Source organism: Stylophora pistillata, chromosome 8 (assembly GCF_964205215.1).
Source record: "Stylophora pistillata chromosome 8, jaStyPist1.2, whole genome shotgun sequence".
Classification (NCBI taxonomy): Eukaryota; Metazoa; Cnidaria; class Anthozoa; order Scleractinia; family Pocilloporidae; genus Stylophora; species Stylophora pistillata.
In genome coordinates, this window is record NC_142526.1 from 13636547 (window position 1) to 13647602 (window position 11056).

Genomic DNA, 11056 nt, shown 5'->3' on the forward strand with positions numbered 1-11056 from the left:
GGGTTTTTTAGCGGACTTATACCTTGTTAACAGTAGCAAAACATGTTCAGTTAAACCAGATTTAATTGCATGAAATTAGAAACAGAGAACTTAAAAATTGAATTTTCAATGTGCTACATAGGCAGTCAACAAATATAGGTCAAGGCAGCTTCTATGAAGAAAACAAAAAACTTAAACCGTACGTGTTCAACAAAACAGCTTTAAAATATGTTTACACCAACTTTACGCTGTACATAAAGGCCTCTTAAAGAAGTCTCCTTACTCTAGCTTTACGTCGTAAAGCGTGCCTTTACGAAATGTAAATGTGGCGTAAAGCTGTGTAAAGTAAAACTTTATGGCAGTTTTACGCTCACCTTACGCCAACTTAAATTTGTTTTTTCATGCTGTGAACTTGCATGCTACTGCTGCTGGTGAGTGACTGTCGTCTGTCTCACTCCGTCCCCTATTTCAGTTATTAGGGAACTTAAGCAGTCAGGACTGCAACGCCACGGAAGACGTCGATTAAAAGATGAGTTTCTACATTTAGTTAGAATTTCGAAAATGGCTGCATGTGTTTACCGTCTCATAGGGCGCCATACCTCAAACTCAACATAACGCATAAAAGTAGCGCTGAGTTCCAAATGTAAATTAATATAATATGCCGCCGCGGTTTCGGTTCGCAGACGACGCAAATTTTGGTGATTTCACGTTGTTGTTTTACAAAGGACGGCTAAGAAATGTACAAAGTTTTAAAACGCAAGTGCTGGGCTATTGTTCTGCCAATTAGATCTATTGTTTTTCCACGTTCTCGTTGCCCTCGCCGTCGTGTTTTGCTTAAATTCCCTATTGGATGCAGATTCAGGCGGGTTAGAATCGAGATGCGTTGTATCACAACCCCCTCAAACTCGCTATTGGTCTTGTTCCCAGAAACAACGCTTCTTTCCTCTCCTTCCAAAGATTGTCCACCGATTGCCTAAACCATACTTTGACTCGGCTTTCATTCCTTGACGGCCGTCCTTTCCGTTTTGGTGGCATCACTCGGCGAATAGAATCAGAGTTTAAGATCCAATATAACATGACATAACGCCTCAAACAGACTACAAGACAACTAATTTACGCGTTGAAACTAAATCTCGATCGAAATATACAATGATTGCTCGGATGGCAAAGGATTAATCCGCCACTAAGGTTGAAAAAGTGAACGATTTTCGAGCGGCAAACTAAAGAGCCTCAAACTTACTGACTTTCTGTTCCTGCTTCTAAATAATAAAGCTGTCAGGTTCATAATGTATTGTTTAAAGAGGCTGAGCTTAACATTTCTAGAATTACGGGCCAGGCTACCAGCTGGCTGAAATTATAAGCCGAGATAAATGAAGGCAAGTAGAAAACGTGACAAGAATTAAAATAGAACATTTTAGAATGGAAAAAGTGCATTTGGTTAGCTATTTCCCTTTATGAAATAGCATGCTTCGTTCGATTTGCAAGAAGTCGAAATTGTGCTAATTTTGATGCTTCATACCCCAGGTATTATTTTTTGCCAGTGAAAATTAGTAAGTACTTACAGATGACAGAACAAATTGCCTATTTGATATGCTTCGTAAAATCAGTAGGAGGGAAACGAACACTTGAGACAAAAACTTTAAAATTTCCCTTTACACATCTTATTGAAAAAAATGTTTTTGATATCAAGTGTTCACTTTCGAAATTCGCGTAAAGAATCAAAGCTGACAGCCAACTCAGTACATCTAGACTTCAATCAAAGCACATCAGGAATACTCTTTCGCTCGAGAGGAGTCGGGTTCAGACCTGTAAATTGATACAGCCCTTCATGACGATTTTTTAGCTAATTAATTTAAGTTATTCACAAAATGAAGTACAAAGGATAGATCAAACTGCGACGAATTAAACTAGGAGTTGTTTCACTGGGGGAGGTTTAGAAACGAAAAGAATGAAGCATTTAAATGATTATTTCGATTCAAATAGCAGGTGCTCTCATCCATCGAGCTATTCAAACGCTGCCGTTTAGTTCCAGACTGATGTCACATCATGTTTAAAAACCCCACCTAGCTTTCCTCTTGAAGCTTTGGAAAGTTCAGGTACTTTAACCAAAATTTGCAAACCACCATGACAGATTGCCTGCAGTATTGGTGGCAAGACTCAAAATCTATCGAGAACGAATTTGGAAATATAAAAACAGCAGGCTTGGATTATCCGTTTAATTTTAAATTATTTCAATTCGCATCATATTTTGAACACTTCCTCTCTATGCGCCTGCGCTTTGACTTCAGACATCAATTATCCAAGTACATAATATTTTCTGTAGCTTGACAAGTTTTTCCATTACAGAAGCAATTTCCGGAACTCGAAAAATTTTCTAATTTTATTGACAATCACACCTTTCATTGGGTTAAACATTTGAAAGGTAAGCTCAGCTGTGTGGCTGTTCGAATTGATGTGGAGAGGAGACTGTCAATATTCGATTCGTTTGATGCGTTGACTGAGAAAGTGACCGAAAAAACAAGGTCAGAGAAACTCTTGAAGCTGAGCACTAATAGTTTTCACGGTATTTTCAGATCAGCAGACTGTCAACGTTTTGTCATTGTGTTGGTGTTCTTGCGCTACATTTATTGATGTACCCGAAGGAACTCTGTGGGTCACTTTAGCCGCCATCGTTGTAGCTGGTGGTCTCCTCTACACAAGGTTTATATTGACGGAATAATTCAAGTTTTAAAGCCAAGGAGGTAAGGACAGTTGATAATTTCTCCGCTATTCTCTATCCATGCAATTTTAAGCCTTATGTGATGGCAACTAACACAGGCACCAAGTCTGTCAATATTTAGCAATAAGGCATTACGGTTTGTCATCTCTTTGTTACAAAACAACAAAATGAGCTGAAATACAAATTTGCATTGAATTTCCTGTCCTAGACAGATTTTTTGTGAAACACAGACGGTCGCTTTGCTGACCATTATTGTGTTTCAGAAGCTTAAATTGACTTAAATTCAACCAAACGGCAGGAACACTGACAATTTTAATCTTAACACGTCAGAAATACTTTTTCGTTCTAAAAATAATTATCTTCCGACCTTTAAATGGAGCTGCTCGTCATGACGATTTTTTAGCCTTCTAAAACATGAACTACAAAAGATATATCAAACTGAGATGTAACAAACAAGCACTTGTTTCACAGTGAGAGGTTTAGAAGCGAAAAGGATGCACTGCTGAATAATTGAAAACTGAAAATTTAGCCTCAGTTGAATCCTTCACAGGTCCGCTGCTCAGGCAAAAAGGACCAAATGCTATAGACGTTTTTTACAGATGAATCTGACATGTTGAATTGGGTCAAAGCATGTTATTGAAAAAAAAAAAAATTGAGTGAAACAATATGATTGTTTATTCAGCTAAAGGCAACATATACCTTGTTATTTTTTAAAGCCTCTCATAATGCCTGAGTCAACTGATGTTGCCGTGACAACCATATTAGCCCTACTAATCATCGCAGACATCACTGGAAACTATCTGGTTTGTTTGATTATAAAGAAGAATAAAGATATGAGGTGAGTTGAAGATGAGGTCTGGCCATGACAAGAGTGAAACAGCCAAAAATGGATAATTTGTTTTGTTATTAAAAGGCTGGCTATGCGCGCAAAAATAACAGAAGGCAATTTTGTATTCTCATTGGCTACAGAGTCCATGAGGACACAAGAAATCAAGCGAGAAATCTCTCCAGGCAAAAGTTCTCGCCTTATCCCACAAGAAAAAAAACATACTTGGATCGGTTCATTCATTTCATAAATTCTTGGCAACTGTGATCGAACTGTGTAAATGTAAAGAAAACGAAAATCGTCATATATCGTGCTTTGTTCCTCCACTATATCGCAGATATGATCAGATGTATCGGCAATATATCGCAGATTTTTAGAGACACCGTGCGTGAAAAAGCACTTATTTGACGAGATATCCGAGCTTTTCTGCAATATTCGCTGATTCTCGCCAATATATCGTTCAAGAGAAACATCCTTGCCAGTCGGTAATGTTGTTAATCGAGAGCTGTGTTCCCGTCACCGTACATCGTTCCTACAAAAATTCCCCTCCGAGATTTATGGTAGAGCAAAATATAAATATCCTCAATTATACCTCTTCAAAGTGGATGAACACAATATACTTTTGCAATTTATTGCACAACAACCTTATGTTAAAGGTTACAAAAAGGCTACTCCCGCGTATTCCATACTCTGAGAATTCCGTATTACTGAAGACATAAACAAAGTTAGGCACAGCAAAAAGCTCATCAAAATCATAAGGAATGCAGTCAAGGTGAAACGATTTATTAATTACAACAACAATAATTGGATTATGAATAATCTGAAAAGCTTTTTTAGTTCAAGCCTGGTATCGACAACCAAAATGTTGATTTTAAAAACCCGAATGTAAGACAGAAAAGAAGAGTGAATTTAGTTGGTGTTTCTGACGAAACCCGAAACGAGAAGTCACTGATGATTTGAATTTCGTTGGAGCAAAAACAAAGCAGGAAACATTACAATTACTATTTCAATAAACTAACTTGCTAAATTATTTCACCATGCGGCATGTTCTGTCGCACTTTTTAATAATCGTGGACGGTCTGTTAGCGCAAACTGCGACATATATTTTATTACAAAGCGCGACAATGTCACAGGTGTTACAAATTAAGTGCAACGATTATTGCGAAGTGCAACAGAACACACGATGGTAGATAGAGTCGAATTTTCAAAAGACAACGAAGAATTGTGTGAATATTATAGGAAAATTCATTACCCGACGAGGGAATTCCGCGTTAAATTGCACGCGAAAACCGATATCGCATGAATCGTGGTAACGAGGAACGAGGAACGGGGAACGGGGAACGGGGAACGGGGAACGGGGAACGGGGAACGGGGAACGGAAAATGACGAACGGGGAACGGAGAACGGAGAACGGGGAACGGGGAACGGGTGTACAGCGGTAACCCACCTGAGAATTCAAAATGGCGGAGTAAATGATGTTTACAAACACTAATTTTATCGCTAGGTCGCCGCTTGCAGCGAAATTAGACGACTCGCTTTTATTTAACTATTGCGCAGGCGAAGCCACGAAGCCTAGTATTCCGAGGCGAGAATTCGAAGTCAACGTTTCTGCAATGGCTGCCACCATTTGTTCTCAGTGACGTCTCTGTTTGTTTTTCCTTTCCTGAAATCTGCATCTTTAATTTGGCAGAGTTTGGGTATGTTGGTTGTTTGCATTGCCCAACAGCATTTTTTGCGTAATATCTTAGATTAACAGAAATGAGCTAGAAAACGTAATAACCAGCCTAGTTATTAAAATTACTACATGCAGATATCTGCTTACCTTACCGCAAAATAACATCTGTAACATATCTTTGTATCGACCCATAAACTTGAATTGTAAGATACTCACCTCTCCGAGGATTTGATTTCTATGCAACCTGCAATGTGTGCCAGACAAAAACTAAATTTATGAGGCACTCAACATTTCAAAGTAAAATCCTTCAATAAAACCTACACTTACCGTCCATGCTTTTTGCTCCGACGATCGCGTTCGAAGAGCACGTGCTCAGAACTAGTTGCCAGACCATTTTAGTTCCCTTTACTCCACCATTTTGAATTCTCAGGCGGGTTGCCGCTGTACACCCGTTTCCCCGTTCGCCGTTCCCCGTTCCCCGTTACAAGTTTTAATAACATTCTTAATTTTCGAACTTTTTAAACAAGCTTCACACTATTTACAAGCCGTTTATCGTTAACATCGTTTTTCAAAATTCCAAATAATTTGCTCGAGAGGGAAAATAATTTACATCTTTTACCTCAGCAAACTGAGAGAAATGAAGTGTGCAAGCGAAAGCACTGATTTCAAGTGCAATAACATCGCGATTAATATAAGGTAAGTGCCTTGAAGTGTAAATACGTGTATTGATCGATACTTTATTCCTTTAAAAACAAAGAAGTGTTTCATGAAAAGTCCAAAAACTTTAATATTTTTATTTGTAGAAGTTCACTACAGGCTGAATTGTTGGGATGAGCATTCAACTGAAAGTTGATGGGAATGTTCACTGGAGAGTTGTTGAACGATGCATTGGAGAACAGTCCACCTAGAACTATTGCTGTTAGACCATCACTACCGTTATTCATTGTTGTTGTGTTATTGCCGACTACTGATGGAAGTGCAAGGTTGTTGACATTCATTTCTCGCAAAGCTTCAGTGCGTGGACCTCCTCTGGAATTTACAGATGTGACAGTCTTTACTGACTGGTCTAACAGCAAGAGTACGACTTGAAAACCCAGCCAACTTGCTTGACATCCTTCGTTGTTTTTCTAAAAGATTATGGCTGTAGGTGGATATTTAACCGGGTTGGCGTGACCTGTTAGCTCGGAGATTTTTTTTTCTGGGCTGTGTTCACAGGATTTTCTCGTTTTCGCGTTGTCGCGAGCGAAAGAAGTTTTTCATGCCTCTCCAAGAATTTATAGTTCAGTTCAAAACAAGGAAGAACCTCAGGCTCACTTTGCGAAACGCTATTTTGTTTCTGGTTCTTTAAAAGGTGACAATGGTTTTGAAAACATTTTAAATTGACTCAGAAACCAAACTTTGTAACGATTTAACGATACAATGAATATATGAAGTTCATATATTTTGATCGTATAGCGCTCTCAACTGCGAGGATCGTGCATCATATGATTTGACGATAGTTGTTATGCTTACGTAGATGCGAAACAATGTCACTTAGCCTCGTTTTCAACTCGCAATTTCACGCTAAATACCTCGCTTCGTTAACCAATCAGAATGCGAGATTTTATTCAATGAAGCGATTCTATTTTAGGTATGATTTATTGACTCAGCTTTTGAGGGAATCAACTTTTTTTATTTGAGGAGGCGAGGAGTTTAAAATTATGCTGCTTTAGTTCTTATCTTCGTCTTACGTGCACGCTTCAGTCTTCGTCGCACTAACGATATTAAGATAAGTAAACAAAAGCGATCTACTAAGTGCAGTGTCACTTAGTAGATCGGGTTTATTACGAATTTATTACTAATGCCCACTTTTCTTCCGGTTTTAAACGCTCACCTCGCTTTTTCTAGCTTTCTCAAGACTTCATTGCGTAGTTTCGGTCGTTTAATTACTGTTTATGTTATAAACATGAAAAAAATTCGCAATCAGATGTGTTTTAAAAGAAACGGACACAAGGCTATAATTTCTTTTACCATTTCCTATTCAATAAGGTGGGATTTTTAGTGTCATTATTCTATCGCAGTTTGTAATGAAATTGTCGCATTTTGTAATAACTGCCGCATCTCGTAATAAAAACTCTGTCACACTTTGTAATAAAAAAAGGTGTCGCACCTTGTTTGACACTTGTCGCACTTCGTGACAAATTTGATGTTGATGTTTGGAGAACAAGCACACCCAATGATAGCTGTCATTCCTGGAGATTATAATGATTGTAGGTGATAACAATAATAACAATAATAATAGTAATAATAATAATATTATTATTATTATTATTATTATTATTAACACTAATTTTTTTAATACGTACTAAAAAAGTGGTATTATACAGCACAAAAAGATGATTTCAGCAATTCATTTATTGCTGTAACGATTATAATATTTCGGCCGCACATCCCGGGCGCACTGCTCAGAGGTTAATAAATATATCTCTGGCGGCGCCTGTGGGTTATATGAAGTGAATTCTTTGTTCTGATTGGCTACTCAAGCGGGAAAGATGGGCCCATCTTGCCCGCACGGGATTGCCCGCTTAGATCCCAAGCAAGAAAAACATTGGGTTGAGAGGACTTACAAGGTTCGTAATTTTTGGGCAATGTCTGCGATGTAGTCGCAAAAAGCGGCAGAGAACAGCCAAAACAAAGAAATCGTAATCAACTCTTGTGGGTTTATCATGCCACAAAGACAGCTGGCTTTATTTCCCGGCTTTCGAAATATTCAAGTCATTCTCAAAATCGCCAAAGAAAAAAGGGAAAAAGAACACGGTCTATATCCGACCATATTCACTCCACGCTTTGTCAATAACACATATATCTTCAGAGTTTTAATAGCCAATCATAGCGCGCCTTCGACGATACCCACGGTTTTAGTATATACAAATGACTTTTATTTATATGTTCAGTTTTGCAAGAACTGTCCAAGTTGATCAGGCGGAATTTAATTAAATTGAAAAAAATTATAATAAACCTAAAAAAATCTCAATTTCATTTACTTGCTTGTTGCATTGAAAGAAGCTTACAAAAAGCATTATTGCTTCCGAAGTTATTACTCCCTTTTCGAGACGGCGGAAATAAAAAAATGCTGTATTTCTTGTTTTTGATCTTTTTCTTCTCTGTGCACGCATCAGTGTTTGCCGCTAATGCAAATAAGGACTATGGAAACACATTAATAAAGTGCAAGTGGACGTAGAGTCAAAACTACCCTGATTAATTATTTCATCGGATTTTAGTTTCTAAGAGATCCGTACACACTTCAGCGTTCACCTCGTACGTCCGTGAGTAATAAACCAAAAGAAGCAAATAGAGTGCGTCTTGGTAAAAAAACCCTGGTTATCTTAACCAAACAAGTTTGGTCAATGCACAGAATGTACTCTCATTTGATCCGTAATCAGTCACAATTGTTACTAAAATTCAATTCATAGGACTCCCTTCAATTACCTGCTTGTGAACTTGGCTGTATCAGACATTATGTTCGCCACCTTCATAGCACCAAATCACATCTTGGAAAACACCTTCACTCATCCAAAAGGAGCTACCGGCTTGGTGTTGTGCCTGATAATAACAGCTGGTAACGTGGCATGGATCGGTGCAGCTTCATCATCTGTGACCCTGACTGCCATCGCAGTTGAGCGCTACTGTACCGTTACAAGTGCTGATGGGATTAATGGAAAACTAACTAAAGAAAAACTTAAGGTGCGGAATTTTAATTTGTTAAAATGTAGACTACGAGTGGTTCCTCCTTTCCGGCGATTATAATTGGATTGAAGTTGGCGCGAGGAGCTCTGGGGTGAATGAGGCACTTCCTTTCGTGCGCCTCACTCCCAGAGCTCCCCGCTGCGCGCAAAAATTTTCTTTTCACCGATTTTTTTAAATTGCGCGACGGACTTCGCCAAAACAGAGGTACGGCTCGTAGTCTAGCGAAACTGATTATCTTGTACCTTCTTTATATATTTTCAGATTTCGTTAGGAATTAGGCGAAAGCTCCAAGGTATGAAAGGTTGTAAGAAAATTTGAGAGATTGTACTGAGCTGGAGAATACCCTTAACCGCATTCTGCAGAACTCTTTGCAATGATTGGCTCAATTTTTTTTTGCTTGCTGGTTGGTTTAGTTGCGATGAGGACGGGGGAAAGGTGTTACTGCTGAATGTATATCATTCCTATTCTATCGATCATAATATACGCGTCATTCGCTTTTAAGGCAATCGTTTCTGGATGTTGGATCTTCTCAGTGGCTTTAAACATACCACTTTTCCTTGCAACAAGATTTGATGCATCAATCAACGACTGCAAGTGGAATTGGCCTGCAAAGTGGATTGGCGCAGCATACGACTCGGTCTGGCTTCTACTGTTGGCTGTTATTCCTCTGGCAATAATGACCGTTTTGTATTCAAAAGTCGTTTACATGTTGTGGTTCAAACGAAATGAGGAAAATGAAGTCACTCGCCAACAAAAGGTAGGAGTCAACGAGACGTTCGCTTTCTTTTTGTATTATACGTTGAATTGTACACTTATTTCATTGGTTCTAGCTTCTGATTTATTGGAGGATAGATGCATAGGTGACTTCAACAACAACAGCACTTTGCATTTTCATTATTTAAAACAAACATATTCCGTTTTGCCATTGGTTTGTATTGAAGTAAGTCAAAGAAGACATCAAAATGCGATAAGAATATAAGTGACAAACTCAGTTAGCCATGTGTGCCACGATTTTGTTCGTATCAGGTCAATCATTAATGATTCATGAAGGCAACAACCAATAAATGGACATATTTGGGTCACATGCATGAGCTTTGATACCCAATGAAAACTCAGATGAAAATCTAAAGGGTTTTGATCTGAATTGAAACATGGTTCTTATCTCAGATCAAACACTTTTCAATAATTAATACATCATAAACAAAAGTATTCCAAAAATGACCTGGATATAATTTCATCTGCGGTCTTCGGTGGATATATCTCCCACAACTTCTTGGCTACCTTCATCAAAAACTTGCGAAGCCAGTAATTCCACAGGCAGCCCAAGCTCACTACTAGAAAAGCGGACGTGACTCTTACCGTGTTGCGCAACGTTTTATATTTATAAAGGTTTGTATGGGATGTTATCGGTTTGCCTTAAAAGAGAGAAAAAAAATGTCTTGTTTTGAATTAAATTGGACTTACCTTATTGCCTTGTTGTTTTCTTTGTTGATTCCTAGCGTCTCAGGCCATTTTGTAGCGTTTTCGGCGAGTTAGCGCTATGTTGGTGTTCAACTGCTAAAAGAAAGACCGCAGTTGAACACCAACATAGCGCCAACTCGCCGAAAACGCTTCAAAATGGCCTGAGACGCTAGGAATCAACAAACAAAACAAGGCAATAAGTAAGTCCATTTTATTTCAAAACAAGACATTTTTTCTCTTTTAAAGCAAACCGATAACATCCCTAACAAAACCTTTATCAATATCAAACGTTGCGCAACACGGTAAGAGTCACGTCCGCTTTTCCAGTAGTGAGCTTGGGCTGCCTGTGGTAATTCAAGCCTGCTGCATCCAATTCTTCAATGCTGGTAGAAAGCTGTGCGACCTTGAGCTAACCGTAGTCTTTGAAGAGCGCTGCTGGATCCAAAACGGGAGCTATAACCGACCGAGAAATTTACCATTAGCCAGAAATTGTTCCGCCCATTTGTTACTTACATTTGGTATACGAGGGAATAACTTTTTCGACTAACTCGCGTTCTTCGTAAACCGTTTTCGGCTCCCTAAATCTTATCGCATCATCTTCACTCGTGGTCGCACTCCAACTAGACCAATATAATTAATCATGCATGCATGTTTAACGTAATGCTTCGGA

General features: G+C 38.6%; 1 protein-coding gene across 1 annotated transcript in view; it reads left to right on the forward strand.

The window, feature by feature from the left end:
• The first annotated feature begins 919 nt into the window (after positions 1-919).
• The window catches only part of LOC148725104 (pyroglutamylated RF-amide peptide receptor-like), a 12211-nt gene continuing 2074 nt past the window's right edge, over positions 920-11056 (forward strand). Inside the window, exons 1-5 of the mRNA XM_088730660.1 lie at positions 920-2401; positions 2553-2720; positions 3415-3536; positions 8652-8922; positions 9428-9682. Of these exons, the coding sequence (XP_088586786.1) occupies positions 3424-3536; positions 8652-8922; positions 9428-9682 (639 nt within the window). The 5' untranslated portion in view covers positions 920-2401; positions 2553-2720; positions 3415-3423. The remainder of the gene's footprint in view (positions 2402-2552; positions 2721-3414; positions 3537-8651; positions 8923-9427; positions 9683-11056) is intronic.